The sequence below is a fragment of the Notamacropus eugenii genome, chromosome 2 (genome assembly GCF_028372415.1).
Source record: "Notamacropus eugenii isolate mMacEug1 chromosome 2, mMacEug1.pri_v2, whole genome shotgun sequence".
Lineage (NCBI taxonomy): Eukaryota > Metazoa > Chordata > Mammalia > Diprotodontia > Macropodidae > Notamacropus > Notamacropus eugenii.
This window is the reverse complement of record NC_092873.1, coordinates 8,673,639-8,692,256: the sequence shown is the minus strand read 5'-3', so window position 1 is coordinate 8,692,256 and position 18,618 is coordinate 8,673,639. Positions and strand designations below refer to the sequence as shown.

Below are 18,618 nucleotides of genomic sequence, written 5' to 3'. Positions count from 1 at the left end.
ACAAGAAAAATGTAAGGGAGTGTTCCTATATCTAAATCGAGGAAACATATGATGGGTCAATGAGTAGTCAATGTCGTTCTGGCCATGTTCACAGACTGTTCAGCCAGCACACAGCTGTTCAAACTTCTGAATTCTATGGTTGTAACTGGCTATTGTATCAGGTAAGGAGATAATAGTTGTTGCTGTGACAGGCTGTTTTCTTGCACTGGGGAGAAACTGCCTGAGATAATGTTTTGAGGCTAGGGAGAAATGCGATTTTGAAAGAGAAACGTGATTTTAGAATTGTGTCCAAGCACAGGCACCCAAGAACTCCATCAGTTTCTGACACATCCTGACTTTGTGAGCCTGTGCAAGTTACGTTTATTCTCAGTGTTATAGGGAACAGAAACAGGTCAACTCAAAAGTGTAGAGCACGGACCACTCTGCATGAACAGAGGGAGTTCCTTGACAGGGAGTTCCCTACATAGATCGAGTTCCCAATAAATTAATCTTCTTTTCCTTTAGAAATCCAGATGAGTATATTCAATGGTATTTCATCCTTATTTCTACTGCATTGTCATTGAAAAAGGACAATTTTCATCTAGGGTTCCCGGGAAGCAAGAAGAAATTGAGCAAGACGCTGAAGAAAAGCTAGTTCTAAAAATGAGTCACCAGTTCAGAAAAAAAGAACGACGTGGTGAAAAAGTGGAGCTAAGACAGGAATTTCAATACCCTCTCAGAACTCTGGACCTGGAATTGAGAACAGAAACAAATCATTCGAAACAGGTAAATTGGAATTTTAAAGTCACTATTTCCATCTGTTCTTGGTAAGACAACTTGTGGGTTCCCTGGGAGTGGGGAAGTGAACATCATACTCTTTTTAATCTTGAGAAAGGACTAGGATTTTTATGTCTAGTGTAAGTAAGTTGGGTCTAATCATTTGTAGATATGTACTCATGAATATAAAAAAATATATATCCCATGCAGTAGCATTAGAATGTAAAATTGCAGTCTAAAGAGCCATGAAAGAGTAAAGTGAAATTAGTACTTTTTAAAGTATATCTCACAGTAGAGGATCACTATGGCGTAGTGAATAGAACTAACCTGATATCCAGAGAAACCTGGGTTCAAATGTTGCCACGGAGTTCATCTCACCTAACCCTGAGCCAAAGGTTTCAAAGTCCCCCAAATCTGTCCATAGAACTCAGTGCTGGAGGATCTGTTTGACACCACTGCTCTATCCTCAACTTTGATAGGAACATAAGTTCCAGAGGATTCCTCTCCATTTTTAGAGAGAGTCTCCTTATCTGAAAATACTTTGGGCAATGCAAGTGCAAGTTCGTTCTCTTTTTCTCTTCCTTTCACTACACTTTAGCACACATCCTTCAGGCTTTCAGAAGAGTTTATTGGTCTCTAGGGTCTTTATGTTTTACTTATTTACGTGTTGATTTACTTAAAATTATTGCAGACTTTCTACATGGAGGAAATGCAAACTCTCAAGAAGTCAGAGTACTGGACTGAGCCTATTCATAACATGATATTTAGTGAGGATTACTGTCAAATTATACAATTAGTTACAAAATTAGGTTCATACGTATGAGTTGGGGGAAATAGGTTTAGATAGCATTTTGCCTGAAAAGATATAAGAATCGTGGCCAGTTCTAAACTAAAGTTGATTTATTGATGTTATTTGAGAACCCAAAAGCTAGTGTAATTTTGCATCTTATTCAGAAAAGTATAGCTTCCAAAATAGAGAAGGCGAAAAGCACTCTCTACTCTGAAGTGAATAAGTAGATAGGCTTATGTTGTTTAACTCATTTGTGGCTTCCTCAGAATTATGCTCGCTAATAAGCAGGATGGCAAACAGGATGAGAAAGGCCCTTGGGGACCATGACTTGTGAGGATGTGTTCAAGAAAACAGAGCTATTGATCCTTATATGTTCAAGTTTTTGAAGGAGAGTCATGTGGAAGAAGGACGAAGCTTGCTCTGCTTCAGTCTAAGGAGAAGAGCTAAGAGCCATGGATAAGAGTTGCACAAATGTACATTTTTAAGATTAATGAGAAAAAACTTGCCAACAAAGAGAACCATCCACAAATCGAATGAGTTCACTTGAGATATGGTATCTATCCTCACCTGTGAAGACTTCAAGCTGAGGCTTGTAAGAGTTAGGGACTTAACCCTGGGTGTGGATCGCCCTGAGGAGTGATTGAGTTTCCTTTCCAACTTTGAAATGCTTTCCTTCTTGTTGCTTTTCCTTTTCAGTAGCCTGTTTTTCTTTGAGTTTTTAAAGTTAGTGTCCGTGCTTTGTCGGATTCTGTATTCCAGTTAAAGGTAAAATGTTGTTGCTGACTGTTGAAGGAAAATGATGATGAAAATTTTATAAACTTCTTGTCCGCAGGACGAAGAAGAGCTAAAGGAAACTCAAGGACCACTTTTTCCGGGGCTAAATGTTATAGCTTTGCAAAGTGGGATTCTGAACAATCCTCTTTCGAAGCAGAAAGAAAACAAAACAACTGCTTCCAAAATCACTCAGACTTCTGAGATATTTACTTTGGTCATTTTCAAATCTAACTACATATTTTGAAAGTTCAGATTTCGGTTCTTCATTTTGGGACATCTTTGTTATCCTCAGTCCTGTCCATCTGTCTGCAACAGATAGTTCAGGACACAGCTAGTGACTAAAATCAGCACAATACTGTTTGTCTTGCTTGACCGTTTCTTTTTCTTTTAATTGAATGATCTCTCCCGAGACCCAACTTTACGTCTACTGAAAAAAGTTCCTGGTGCACAACAGTGCCTCTTCCTTTCTGGACATAGGAAAGGGGCAGCACATCAGTGTCACTAACTCCTAGCTTAGAGAGAGAAAGGAATGCAACTAGGTAGAAGGTGACACCTCAAACACAAACCATTTTTCTTCCTTGATTAAGGGATATCATCTGCTTGTACTTTTCAGGGAAGAGAGTGAGGGTTCTGAAATATATGTTAATAGATTGCTCTATTTCACCTTCTTGTCTCCCTCATCTTTCATTAAAGAAAAGGAATAAAAGTATTTGCCACAGAAATAAATTTCACTTAGGTTTCTGACATAAGGCTCTATCCGGGCCATGAATTCCTCCATTCGCTCACATTCATCATTGCTCAGCATGATAGAAACACAAGTTTCTCAAATGCCAAAATTAGAAATTTTCATTTTCTTCTGTTTTTCAACAGTTGTTTGAAGTAAACCATTTGGGTTGTTGGCCCTTAGTAGTCCTTTGGTGCTTGCACACTGGAGTGCTTCATTGAACTCACCTGTGACCAATTCATGCTCTCCTTCTGGCTTTTTAGAAAAGATATCATAGAATGCAGCTTCTAAGCTATTGGATAAAACTCTGTTCTCTGGTCCTGAACGGGATCCAACGCTTCTGGAGGAGTTTGGTTGTGATGGGAGTGCAATAGTCATATTTTATTATTTGGCCCCAATAATTCTTTCATCATTTCTTTAACATGTCATGGTTAAGACTAGGTTACCATCAGTAGGGGACCACATTCTAGGCCTGACTTTTCCCTTCCCTAAAATGAGAGATTTCAACTTGATAACTTCTAAAAGTTTTAAATCAATGATGCTATGAAAATGCGACACATCCATGAGAAAATCGATTATTCGTAAGACTTCTACTAAGAAACATAAGACTTATGAGTTCATTGTTCTGGAGTGAAGTTCATTGTACCAGGGCAAGGAGTCTCCATTTAGGACAAATTCTTAATATCAACTGCTGAAAGGAAATAAGCTATTGAAAAAAGTGTGCTAGATTTGGAGTCTGAAGAGACCTGGATTGAGATATTGCTGCTGATACTTACTGAGTGTGATAATGGACAGGTTGTTCAATAATGTATCCTAACCTAAGTTCTAATCTGTAAAACGGGGAGGAGAATATCAATATTTCCCGCATCAGGGTGTGGCAAGGCTTAGGTGAGACAATGTATGGGAAGTACTTTCCTGAATACCACCAAAGGCAATGTGTCACGAAGACTTTAGAGAGGCCTGGAAGGACTTATGTGAACTGATGATGAGTGACAGGAGCAGCACCAGGAAAATGTTGTATGCAGAAACAACCAGAGTGTGTGAGGAAATATTCTTGTAGATGTAGTATGTCATTGCATTGCAAGGACTTAAAAAATTCCCTTTGGCTTCTTGAAGCAAAATGCCTTCCCCATACTGAGAAACAACTATGAAATTTGATCGCAGAATGTAGCACAGCATTGTCTTTTCTGTTACATTTTGTTTTATGGTTTCCCCCGTTCATTTTAATTCTTCTAGGGAGTATAACTAAGGTAAAAATGCACTTAATAGGAATGTATGTATAGATACAAGATACTAGATAAGATATAAGACAAGATATTGATGCTCTATAAGATCGTACACCGTGTAAGGCAGTAAGTGGAGAGAGAAGAGGAAAGGAGGTGGGGGAAAGGGAAAAGAATCTAAGATATACAGAAGAGATTGCACAACACTGAAAATGAGTAAAATAACACAACATAGAAGAGGCAGTTTGAAAATATTAAGTATTTTAATTCTATTAACAATATGACTTATCAGCGTGGAATAGAATGGACAGAGCAAAGGAAATAAAATATAAGCTTTCTAGGCCTAAAAGTACACTCCATGTCTTTTGATTAATGAAGCACTTTTAAAATGTGTTCTTTGTGAAAACTGACTCTGAGAGAAATGTGAAATAGGGCAAACTCCCTCATTTTAATTTTGTTTTACTAAAGTATGCTTCTTGGTACCTTGGCGTTTATGTGGAATTGCTAGGGAATAATCAGCATCCATAACTTTATTTTGAGTAGCACTTTTTTTCTGTTTATTATGTTTAGATTCCTGACAGCCATGAGAAAGAAAAATATCTGTTCGACAAAAATCAAATCTTAGAGGATGAAAATGCCATGCTCAAACTCGAAGTAGATACACTAAAAATTAAGAATCGAGACAAAGAAAACCATATAGAAATTTTAAAGGAAAAGAATGATTATCTTCAACAGAAATTACAGTTGAATGCAGAAATATTAACAGCAATCAGAGTACAGTACAGTGAAGAAGTAAATGTTGTGACAGCTGAGAATGCAGTGCTGAATTCTAAATTGGACACTGCAAAACAAAACACAGAGAGACTAGAGGGCGAAATTGAATCATACAGGTCTCGTCTGATGTCTGTTATTGACGATTATGAGCAAAGTGAGGCGTCCAAGCTAGCCCTTGAACATTCCTTTCAGGAAGCAAGAGATGAGTGGCATCATGTACAGGACAAGTTAAACAGTGACTTGTCTAGTTTAAGAGAGAACCATGCTTTCCTTTCTGAAGAACTCTCTCAGGCTGAAAGTGGAGCCAAGAGTTTAGAAAATGAGCTAGGCCATGTCCATGAATCCCTCAGAGAAAAGACATATATTGTAGAAAACACACAGAGAGAACTGAACCATGCTGAAGAGAAGGCAAAGGAACTTGAAGAAACAAATCAAGTGTTAAAGGAAAAACTCAACAGATATAGTTTGGAAAATGAATCTCTGCAAGAAAGATTAGGCCAAATCCAGAGTGAAAATATGGTGCTTCAGCAAGCGCTTGAAGACACACAGAAGAAAGTCACGATGAAAGAAAATCAACTGAGTGATGCCCAGGTACAGTTTATTGATCTCTTCAACAAACTTTATGCTGATAGTGAAAAACAACTTCTTCTATTAGAAGAGAGCAAGAAAGTGTTATTCAGTGAATGTAACCACTTAGGAGAACACATGTGTAAATATGAAATTGAGAAGGGTGAGAGAGGGTTCGGTCATTAAATGTCTTGGACAAAGATAAAGCTTTTCGAAATGAAAGTCAAAGTAATTTTAATCAAGATAATTTAGGAATTTGAATTCTCAACAGGCAGGTGAGGTTATCAACTTTCATTGGGAAAATGCTGATATGTAAGAATTGAGAATGAGAATCCATAATATGATAAATAGAACAAGTAATATCATGATTTTGAAGATATATGATTGCAATAATAAGTAAATATCCTGTAATAAAATATAAGTAATTAACTTAAATGAAAATAATGTGACATATAAAATAATAATTTAAACATCTACGAAGTGAATGATTTTTCAGGAAGCATTTACAAAAGGGAGATATCACTAAAGTTGGACGTTAGAGCAGATGGTATTAATCCATTCATGTTTTTCCTAATGCAAACATTACTTGATGCAATTTGGTTGAGTTAGCAGCCCTACTAGAAGAACAATTGCTGAATACCTACCTATTGTATATCTATATCTATCTGTCTATCTGCCTATCTGTCTATCTATCTCTCTATCTACCTATCTATCTATCTATCTATCTATCTATCTATCTATCTATCTATCTATCTATCTATCTACCTACCTACCTATCTATCTATCTATCTATCTATCTATCTATCTATCTATCTATCTATCTATCTATCTACCTATCTGTCTGTCTATCTGTCTATCTATATTGACATGTAAATATATATAATTATATATTTATTTGTATTGATATATTTGTTCCTGTGTGGATGTGTATATGCACACACAGAAATATACATGTACACATACATAGATACATGCACATTTGTGTGCGTGTGTTTTTCCAAATGTGTGTCTGAAGTTTGTTAAAACTCTGCATCTAAGGGTGACTTTTCCAAGATTTTGTGTTCTGCTTCAGTCCATTGCCATCTAGATGGCTTTCAACAAATGATTTTCTGTCTTTAGGCTTCTGGTTCTTGATTTGTAAAATGATGTACTAACTCATCAGTAGTGTCCCTTTTTGCTCGAACAATCTGGAGATTTACGTGCGTGAACTGCACTTCTGTTACACAATTAGCAATATGAAGGAATATAAATATTTCCTTCATAAAGGCGGTGCAAAATTTAGGTGAGATGATGCACTGAAACTCTTTTCCAAAAACCTTGACATGTCTCAGATAGAATCATCAGTGTGAGAAAAAATGTATGGAGAAAAGGAAACGAAATCTAGTGAAAGACAGACAGCTTTGTGAGTTCAAAAATGGTGCCCAAATCTTCTGGTTGATGAAGCAGTTTTCAGTCGTATGCTTTCGGCAAATTGACAGAAATGGGAAAGAGGTGAAAGTCCCTCAGTTAAGTTTTTCTCTAAATACACTATGCTTCTTGGCCCCTTGGCGTTTCCTTTGAATTTTGAAGGAAATATCAGAATAAGTCATTTTATTTTGAATAACACTTTCTTTTCTTTTTCTTATGTTTAGGTTCCTGTTAGGAATGTAAAGGAAGAATACTTGCAGGAGAAAAAGGAAATCATACAGTATGAAGTTGCCATGCACAAAGTGGAATTAAAAACAGTAAAAATTAAGGATCAGCGAACCAGAAAGCACCACAGAGAAGAAACTGAAGCTTTGAAAGAGAAGAATGAGGAGCTTCAACAGGAATTGCAGTGGAATAGAGAAGCATTAAGAAAAATCCGATTTCAATACAGTGGCCAAGTAAAGGTTCTGAAAGCTGAAAATGCAGCGCTGAACTCTCAATTGGAGAATGCAAAAGAAAACACAGAGAGACTAGAGAGCGAAATTGAATCATACAGGTCTCGTCTGATGTCTGTTATTGACGATTATGAGCAAAGTGAGGCGTCCAAGCTAGCCCTTGAACATTCCTTTCAGGAAGCAAGAGATGAGTGGCTTCATGTACAGGACAAGTTAAACAGTGACTTGTCTAGTTTAAGAGAGAACCATGCTTTCCTTTCTGAAGAACTCTCTCAGGCTGAAAGTGGAGCCAAGAGTTTAGAAAATGAGCTAGGCCATGTCCATGAATCCCTCAGAGAAAAGACATATATTGTAGAAAACACACAGAGAGAACTGAACCATGCTGAAGAGAAGGCAAAGGAACTTGAAGAAACAAATCAAGTGTTAAAGGAAAAACTCAACAGATATAGTTTGGAAAATGAATCTCTGCAAGAAAGATTAGGCCAAATCCAGAGTGAAAATATGGTGCTTCAGCAAGCGCTTGAAGACACACAGAACAAAGTTACGATGAAAGAAAAGCAACTGAGTGATGCCCAGGTACAGTTTATTGATCTCTTCAACAAACTTTATGCTGATAGTGAACAACAAGTTCTTCTAGTAGAAGAGAGCAAGAAAGTGTTAGTCAGTGAATGTAACCACTTAGGAGAACACATGTGTAAATATGAAATTGAGAAGGGCGAGAGAGGGTTCGGTCATTAAATGTCTTGGACAAAGATAAAGCTTTTCGAAATGAAAGTCAAAGTAATTTTAATCAAGATAATTTAGGAATTTGAATTCTCAACAGGCTGGTGAGGTTATCAACTTTCATTGGGGAAGTGCTGATATGTAAGAATTGAGAATGAGAATCCATAATATGATAAATAGAACAAGTAACATCATGATTTTGAAGATAATATGATTGCAATAATAAGTAAATATCCTGTAATAAAATATAAGTAATTAACCTAAATGAAAATAATGTGACATATAAAATAATAATTTAAAAACCAAATAAAACTAAAATTAGAAAATGCTTTTGTAGGTAAGAGAACTCATTTTGATTGAAGAAATTCTAGAGGCCATGACATTTTGGTTTCATAAATATGTGTAGGGGAATTCGCTAGTGTATAAACACAAATAATTTTGTTATTTTATTAATTTTCCTAGTATTCTATTTAAATATTGAAATGGAATAAATTAATTCCAACGCTGAAGCTTAAGAGAAGTCTTACCAAAAAATGCTAGGAATAATGTAACAGTTGAAAGATAACATTTCTTTTGAGATACTGTGAAATATTCCCATTAGACATCTCATTAGCATTTAAACATGCTCAACATTCTGACGAGTTTCAATTCAGATTCCTCTGAACTACTCTTTGCAACGCTAACGACAGGATGATAGTTGTAGTGAAAATCCAGAGTCTAGACACTCCTTTTCTTTTCAATTTAGGACAGTAATTCTATTCACAAAGAGGTTAATTTTGGGGTTACTAATATTATTTTTTATTGTGCTTCACTACCAATTTTTTTTTAATCTCAGTACTTTTTATTGTTTTACTAATAATGCTTGCTCGGTGTGCAAAATTGCAAGTTCTGGAATCACTGCCTTTTAGTTGTTGAATAAGAACAGCTTTACACAGTCTAAGAGCAGCTCTCATTTTCTGTGATTTGTCATATATGCAAAGAGCGTCCATTATACCATATATTGTACTGGGTAATAATTTCATTTAAAGAATTTAAAAATTTTGTCTTCTCATTCAATGGTGGAATTTAGTTAACATGTAAGAATTCAGTTAATTGTGCCCATTTTACTTTCTCAACTTTACATTGTCTTCTTTTAGCCTTACGTTTTCTTCAAAACAACTTACCAGACTTTAGTTAAATTTAGTTTCACAAAGTATTTCAACTTGTCTAATAGGAGAAAACATTTTGATTTCTTTTGATTTGGGGCTTCATTTGGTATTCATAATTTATGCAATAACTTGCCTGGCACTATGATGAAAGCAGAGATGAATTTCTGCAGTATAACAGTCCATAAACACACGACTTTGTATCTCTGTGTGTATATGTGCTTATACACATATGTGAATGAATGAATACGTCTGCAGGTACAAAACTCTGATTTTGTAATGTGCTATATATGCATAAGCGGGAGAGCTAGCATGTTTTCCGCAGTTTCCTTTTTTTTTGCCGATGGACCGCCATTACCAGGCGTGTAATTCCTATCAGAACAGGAAAAGGAATTCTTTGAAGGCTTAGCAAAGACTCTTGAAGATGGGAACAGCAGCTAGTGACCATATGTGTGGTTCTCATTGTGGCTTTGAGCAAAGCACATCATTCATGTGAAGCGCTTTTACCAAGCCTGACATGCGTACCAGTACCTACGTTCCTTCCCCCGAGTTAAACAATGAGAGGATGGAAAATTTAAACGTTTCTTGTAGATGTCCTCTTCTTTCTAAAGGTTGGTGCATAGAAATGAGGCAGTTAACTTTTCTGAAAAACCCAATGGGAAACCATGAATGTGTCTATCAAGTACAAAAAAGTATACATTCCTCCCCCCTCATTCCATTACCTTCCATGTGAGTCTCACCTATCATATTTTAGTCCCTAGATAACTTTTGAGGTGATACAATTATGCTCAAAAAACAGGCAATGGGAAATCAGGCTGAATGTTTGAGCAAGTAGAAAGATCTCATTTGACCCATGCTAAATGAAGGTTGAGTAGAATAATCAAAAGAGCTTTCTCGTGTCAGGAGCCAAGTGTCAATCTTTTTCCCTAGAAACGACTAACGTTAGGACCTTGGGTAACTCAACTAACCTCTTTGGAGTTTCATTTTTCTCATGTGCAACATGCGGGAATTTTGTTAAATAACATCTAAGTTATTTATACCGCAAATCTATGAAAATTATGAATATGTTGATGAAATTAAATTGCATGCAGAACTATAATGACTTTTGATGTGAATTTTGACATGATATTTATTTCATATGAGCTAATACTGCTTTCTGAAATCAGCAATAGAAATAATTTGGACATATATCTCTCAGGCCAGAGAAAGAAATCTTCAGCGAGAAGTTCCTGTTTCCGGCAACTACCAATCCATGAGAATAGTTTCGCAACAAGTTACATCATATTATCGAAGGAATTATGAAGAGAAGGAAAAACTACCGAAGCAAGTAGATGAAACCAAAAGTAAAGTATGTATGCAAAAAGATCAATAATTTGTTCCTGATGAATGGAAATTGTGTGCAGTGTGACATTTCCCTTTGTCTCGTCAACAGCATAAATTTTCTGAACGCTCTGTCTGTCAATTAAGTCGAATTAAATTAGACCTACAACCTCCACAATGTGTGCACACGAATTTCAATAGAAATATTCACTCATGATGTCCTTGACAATTTGGTTTATCTGTCTTTACAGAAAGAGTGAGGTGTTTTCCCAAGGACCCATAATGCCTAAATCATTTCTATGATTCCTTATGTTTAGAAAGACCTTTACCATTATTTTCTCTTTTAATTCCGAAGCAATACTGTGAAGTAGAAATTACTTGTTTACTTACGTTGAAACTTCTCCTTGAACAACAGGAAAAAGTTGTTTTTCACAATTCCTAAATATGTAAATTGTACCTGCAAAATGCAATTGAGAATTCAAGTAATGAGATGGATGATTTCATTAATATCCTCTAACTTCATCGATCTGATCTCACCATGTAGATTTCTGGTTCCATACCTTCTTCACAGTCTTCTTCTGGCTTACGCACAGTTACACGTCCTCATCTGCACTACCCGTCAAAAACATATTGACTCTTTACCTCCAGCATGCTTGTGCATTCCAAAAGAATGGTTCTTTTGCCATAATGCCATTGGGACTTTTCACCCATATGGATTTCTGAATCTCCTGAAATCCACTTTTCATTTGATATGACCTCATTGGGTATTTATTGCTTTATGCTGTTCACATCTGTTAACAAACTATTACTTCCTTGTTCTACCTCTTGTTTGCCCAACTATCATAGATTTCCTTGAGGACCGTGATCATTTAGACTTCGTTATTTTCCACAGAACGTTGTTTTCAAAGCATGCTGTCAGCAGAAGTAATTGTTATTATTTTTTCAGTACAAGTAGTACTAGTAGTAGTTGTAGTACTAGTAGTTCTAGTGATAGTAGTACTTGTAGTGGTAGCACTAGCAGTAGAAAAACAGGAACAAGGAAACTCAATGTTGTCTGTTGATTTTCCCAGGAGTTGCAAGTTTACCTAAAATTAAATTTGTTCTAAGGTAATGGTTGGCCTAAAGTGCTTTGAGTTTCTCTAGTCTGATTTTTTACAAAGTTTCCATTTCCCAGACGTCAAAAGTACAAATTCAATACAAAAGTATTTCAGTTTCTATTATCATTCTTCGAAATTATTAAAATGAAAATGCAGTTAAGCGTACAATAGCATGACAGTTAAATTCTTCTAGCCCCTTCCCTTTAATACTATCAAATACCTTTCTCCACTGTCAGTTGCTTTCCCACATTTCCATGTATTTCTGTATGCTACTCATCATGGTGGAAGGCACAACGTATATTAAGGGAGATTTCTGAGATTCTTCCAAACGCAATTTCACCCTGGTAGTCATCATAACTTGCAAAGTAAGTAAGTATCTCTGCCAAAGCAGGGAAGAAAAGAACTTTGGATGATGAGATAGTTCTCCACTTAGACGTATGTTGGGGGAATTAGCGATAGAAATTTGGGTCTGGGGTTAGAAAAATCTGACTTCAAATGTGTCCGGAGATTCTATCTGTGTGATCCTAGGCAAGTCACTTAGTTTTTCTCAGTTTCCTCAGCCACAAAATGGGGATAATACTAGTACATACTTCTCAGGGCTGTTGCGAGAATCAAATGAGATCATTATTGTAAATCTGTTGTATTTATGGCCTTTATTCTTGGCACATATTGGATACTGAACAAATGATAGTTTCCCTGCTGCAAAAGCATAAAGACCATTGTCCATTATATACAAATCATACTGCCTCCCACGTTTGGATAAACATCTCCTAATATTGCAAAAGAGTTTTCTTAACCTGGCTACTTTCAGTGTACTTAGCTTAGTTAAGAAACTATTATGAATTCCAATCTCATTCTTCTGAAAATGACTTTTCTTTTCAATGTGCATGCTTGAGAAATTTTTCAAGGTGTCAGAAATGAGCACTGGAATGAAATAAGTTCTGTTTCCCAATTAACGCCCCTATCACTTCTTGCCTTCATTTCCCTCACCTTCTTTCTGGAAGACTTGGATTAAAATATGAACCTTCACAAGCTTTTGGCTTCAGTTTGCAGTCAAGAAACTAGGTGTGAACTGACTCCTGGAAGGTATACCAAGGAAGCAGTAACTTAGAGTCCATCGTTGGCAGCAAGAAGTAGGTCATTTTATGGGCATTCTGGCCATACTGGCACCATTTCTTGTGTAATTTCCCTGATCGTGTAAGTTTTCACTATGTAAGAATTTAGTGAAATTACAGTTTCTTCCTTGTTCAAACGTTATTTCATCAGCCAGTGAATATTATCTATGTGAACAGCACTGTGATAGATCCTGAGCAGGGTAAAAGACTGTGTGTCAGACGTGCACTGTCTCCTTGAAGAATTTTCACTCTCTGTGGAAGTCAACACAAAATAGAGAAACTTCATTTATAACAAACGGTAGAATTTAAACAACTACGAAGTGAGCGATTTTCCAGTAAGCATTTATAAAAGGGAGGTATCACTAAAGTTGCACGTTAGAGCAGATGGTATTGATCCATTCATGTTTTTCCTAATGCAAACCTTACTTGGTGCAATTTGGTTGAGTTAGCAGCCCTACTGGAAGAACAATTGCTAAATACTTAACTATTGTATATCTATATCTATCTATCTATCTGTCTATCTGTCTCTCTCTCTCTCTCTCTCTCTCTCTCTCTCTCTCTATCTATCTATCTATCTATCTATCTATCTATCTATATTTACATGTACATTTATATTTATATATTTATTTATATTGATATATTTGTTCCTGTGTGGATGTGTATATGTACACAGAAAAATATACATGTACACATACGTAGATACACGCATATATATATGTGTGTGTGTGTGTTTTTACAGATATGTGTCTGAAGTTTGTTGAAACTCTGCATCTACGGGTGACTTTTCCAAGATTTTGTGTTCTGCTTCATTCCATTGCCAAACAGATGGCTTTCGACAAATGATTTTCTGTCTTTAGGCTTCTGGTTCTTGCTTTGTAAAATGATGTACTAACTCATCAGTAGTGTCCCTTTTTGCTCGAACAATCTAGAGTTTTACGTGCGTGAACTGCACTTCTGTTACACAATTAGCAATATGAAGGAATATAAATATTTCCCTCATAAGGGTGGTGGAAATTTTAGGTGAGATGATGTACTGAAAGTCCTTTCCATAAACCTTGACATGTCTCAGATGGAATCATCAGTGAGAGACAGAATGTATGCAGAAAAGGAAACCAAATCTCCCGAGAGACAGACAGCTTTGTGAGTTCAAAAATGGTGTCCAAATCTTCTGGTTGATGAAGCAGTTTTCAGTCTTATTCTTTCGGCAAATTGATAGAAATGGGAAAGAGGTGAAAGTCCCTCAGTTAACTTTTTCTCTAAATACACTATGCTTCTTGGCCCCTTGGCGTTTCCTTTGAATTTTGAAGGAAATATCAGAATAAGTCATTTTATTTTGAATAACACTTTCTTTTCTTTTTCTTATGTTTAGGTTCCTGTTAGGAATGTAAAGGAAGAATACTTGCAGGAGAAAAAGGAAATCATACAGTATGAAGTTGCCATGCACAAAGTGGAATTAAAAACAGTAAAAATTAAGGATCAGCGAACCAGAAAGCACCACAGAGAAGAAACTGAAGCTTTGAAAGAGAAGAATGAGGAGCTTCAACAGGAATTGCAGTGGAATAGAGAAGCATTAAGAAAAATCCGATTTCAATACAGTGGCCAAGTAAAGGTTCTGAAAGCTGAAAATGCAGCGCTGAACTCTCAATTGGAGAATGCAAAAGAAAACACAGAGAGACTAGAGAGCGAAATTGAATCATACAGGTCTCGTCTGATGTCTGTTATTGACGATTATGAGCAAAGTGAGGCGTCCAAGCTAGCCCTTGAACATTCCTTTCAGGAAGCAAGAGATGAGTGGCTTCATGTACAGGACAAGTTAAACAGTGACTTGTCTAGTTTAAGAGAGAACCATGCTTTCCTTTCTGAAGAACTCTCTCAGGCTGAAAGTGGAGCCAAGAGTTTAGAAAATGAGCTAGGCCATGTCCATGAATCCCTCAGAGAAAAGACATATATTGTAGAAAACACACAGAGAGAACTGAACCATGCTGAAGAGAAGGCAAAGGAACTTGAAGAAACAAATCAAGTGTTAAAGGAAAAACTCAACAGATATAGTTTGGAAAATGAATCTCTGCAAGAAAGATTAGGCCAAATCCAGAGTGAAAATATGGTGCTTCAGCAAGCGCTTGAAGACACACAGAACAAAGTTACGATGAAAGAAAATCAACTGAGTGATGCCCAGGTACAGTTTATTGATCTCTTCAACAAACTTTATGCTGATAGTGAACAACAAGTTCTTCTAGTAGAAGAGAGCAAGAAAGTGTTAGTCAGTGAATGTAACCACTTAGGAGAACACATGTGTAAATATGAAATTGAGAAGGGTGAGAGAGGGTTCGGTCATTAAATGTCTTGGACAAAGATAAAGCTTTTCGAAATGAAAGTCAAAGTAATTTTAATCAAGATAATTTAGGAATTTGAATTCTCAACAGGCTGGTGAGGTTATCAACTTTCATTGGGGAAGTGCTGATATGTAAGAATTGAGAATGAGAATCCATAATATGATAAATAGAACAAGTAACATCATGATTTTGAAGATAATATGATTGCAATAATAAGTAAATATCCTGTAATAAAATATAAGTAATTAACCTAAATGAAAATAATGTGACATATAAAATAATAATTTAAAAACCAAATAAAACTAAAATTAGAAAATGCTTTTGTAGGTAAGAGAACTCATTTTGATTGAAGAAATTCTAGAGGCCATGATATTTTGGTTTCATAAATATGTGTAGGGGAATTCGCTAGTGTATAAACACAAATAATTTTGTTATTTTATTAATTTTCCTAGTATTCTATTTAAATATTGAAATGGAATAAATTAATTCCAACGCTGAAGTTTAAGAGAAGTCTTACCAAAAAATGCTAGGAATAATGTAACAGTTGAAAGATAACATTTCTTTTGAGATACTGTGAAATATTCCCATTAGACATCTCATTAGCATTTAAACATGCTCAACATTCTGACGAGTTTCAATTCAGATTCCTCTGAACTACTCTTTGCAACGCTAACGACAGGATGATAGTTGTAGTGAAAATCCAGAGTCTAGACACTCCTTTTCTTTTCAATTTAGGACAGTAATTCTATTCACAAAGAGGTTAATTTTGGGGTTACTAATATTATTTTTTATTGTGCTTCACTACCAATTTTTTTTTAATCTCAGTACTTTTTATTGTTTTACTAATAATGCTTGCTCGGTGTGCAAAATTGCAAGTTCTGGAATCACTGCCTTTTAGTTGTTGAATAAGAACAGCTTTACACAGTCTAAGAGCAGCTCTCATTTTCTGTGATTTGTCATATATGCAAAGAGCGTCCATTATACCATATATTGTACTGGGTAATAATTTCATTTAAAGAATTTGAAAATTTTGTCTTCTCATTCAATGGTGGAATTTAGTTAACATGTAAGAATTCAGTTAATTGTGCCCATTTTACTTTCTCAACTTTACATTGTCTTCTTTTAGCCTTACGTTTTCTTCAAAACAACTTACCAGACTTTAGTTAAATTTAGTTTCACAAAGTATTTCAACTTCTCTAATAGGAGAAAACATTTTGATTTCTTTTGATTTGGGGCTTCATTTGGTATTCATAATTTATGCAATAACTTGCCTGGCACTATGATGAAAGCAGAGATGAATTTCTGCAGTATAACAGTCCATAAACACACGACTTTGTATCTCTGTGTGTATATGTGCTTATACACATATGTGAATGAATGAATACGTCTGCAGGTACAAAACTCTGATTTTGTAATGTGCTATATATGCATAAGCGGGAGAGCTAGCATGTTTTCCGCAGTTTCCTTTTTTTTTTGCCGATGGACCGCCATTACCAGGCGTGTAATTCCTATCAGAACAGGAAAAGGAATTCTTTGAAGGCTTAGCAAAGACTCTTGAAGATGGGAACAGCAGCTAGTGACCATATGTGTGGTTCTCATTGTGGCTTTGAGCAAAGCACATCATTCATGTGAAGCGCTTTTACCAAGCCTGACATGCGTACCAGTACCTACGTTCCTTCCCCCGAGTTAAACAATGAGAGGATGGAAAATTTAAACGTTTCTTGTAGATGTCCTCTTCTTTCTAAAGGTTGGTGCATAGAAATGAGGCAGTTAACTTTTCTGAAAAACCCAATGGGAAACCATGAATGTGTCTATCAAGTACAAAAAAGTATACATTCCTCCCCCCTCATTCCATTACCTTCCATGTGAGTCTCACCTATCATATTTTAGTCCCTAGATAACTTTTGAGGTGATACAATTATGCTCAAAAAACAGGCAATGGGAAATCAGGCTGAATGTTTGAGCAAGTAGAAAGATCTCATTTGACCCATGCTAAATGAAGGTTGAGTAGAATAATCAAAAGAGCTTTCTCGTGTCAGGAGCCAAGTGTCAATCTTTTTCCCTAGAAACGACTAACGTTAGGACCTTGGGTAACTCAACTAACCTCTTTGGAGTTTCATTTTTCTCATGTGCAACATGCGGGAATTTTGTTAAATAACATCTAAGTTATTTATACCGCAAATCTATGAAAATTATGAATATGTTGATGAAATTAAATTGCATGCAGAACTATAATGACTTTTGATGTGAATTTTGACATGATATTTATTTCATATGAGCTAATACTGCTTTCTGAAATCAGCAATAGAAATAATTTGGACATATATCTCTCAGGCCAGAGAAAGAAATCTTCAGCGAGAAGTTCCTGTTTCCGGCAACTACCAATCCATGAGAATAGTTTCGCAACAAGTTACATCATATTATCGAAGGAATTATGAAGAGAAGGAAAAACTACCGAAGCAAGTAGATGAAACCAAAAGTAAAGTATGTATGCAAAAAGATCAATAATTTGTTCCTGATGAATGGAAATTGTGTGCAGTGTGACATTTCCCTTTGTCTCGTCAACAGTATAAATTTTCTGAACGCTCTGTCTGTCAATTAAGTCGAATTAAATTAGACCTACAACCTCCACAATGTGTGCACACGAATTTCAATAGAAATATTCACTCATGATGTCCTTGACAATTTGGTTTATCTGTCTTTACAGAAAGAGTGAGGTGTTTTCCCAAGGACCCATAATGCCTAAATCATTTCTATGATTCCTTATGTTTAGAAAGACCTTTACCATTATTTTCTCTTTTAATTCCGAAGCAATACTGTGAAGTAGAAATTACTTGTTTACTTACGTTGAAACTTCTCCTTGAACAACAGGAAAAAGTTGTTTTTCACAATTCCTAAATATGTAAATTGTACCTGCAAAATGCAATTGAGAATTCAAGTAATGAGATGGATGATTTCATTAATATCCTCTAACTTCATCGATCTGATCTCACCATGTAGATTTCTGGTTCCATACCTTCTTCACAGTCTTCTTCTGGCTTACGCACAGTTACACGTCCTCATCTGCACTACCCGTCAAAAACATATTGACTCTTTACCTCCAGCATGCTTGTGCATTCCAAAAGAATGGTTCTTTTGCCATAATGCCATTGGGACTTTTCACCCATATGGATTTCTGAATCTCCTGAAATCCACTTTTCATTTGATATGACCTCATTGGGTATTTATTGCTTTATGCTGTTCACATCTGTTAACAAACTATTACTTCCTTGTTCTACCTCTTGTTTGCCCAACTATCATAGATTTCCTTGAGGACCGTGATCATTTAGACTTCGTTATTTTCCACAGAACGTTGTTTTCAAAGCATGCTGTCAGCAGAAGTAATTGTTATTATTTTTTCAGTACAAGTAGTACT

At 35.9% G+C, this 18,618-nt stretch overlaps 1 protein-coding gene across 1 annotated transcript in view; it reads left to right on the top strand.

The window, feature by feature from the left end:
* Window positions 1-18,618, top strand: part of LOC140522471 (uncharacterized) — an 83,087-nt gene that overhangs the window by 21,592 nt on the left and 42,877 nt on the right. Inside the window, exons 14-18 of the mRNA XM_072637904.1 lie at window positions 585-765; window positions 2,379-2,534; window positions 4,838-5,059; window positions 10,537-10,686; window positions 17,538-17,687. Coding sequence (XP_072494005.1) covers window positions 585-765; window positions 2,379-2,534; window positions 4,838-5,059; window positions 10,537-10,686; window positions 17,538-17,687 — 859 coding nt within the window. The remainder of the gene's footprint in view (window positions 1-584; window positions 766-2,378; window positions 2,535-4,837; window positions 5,060-10,536; window positions 10,687-17,537; window positions 17,688-18,618) is intronic.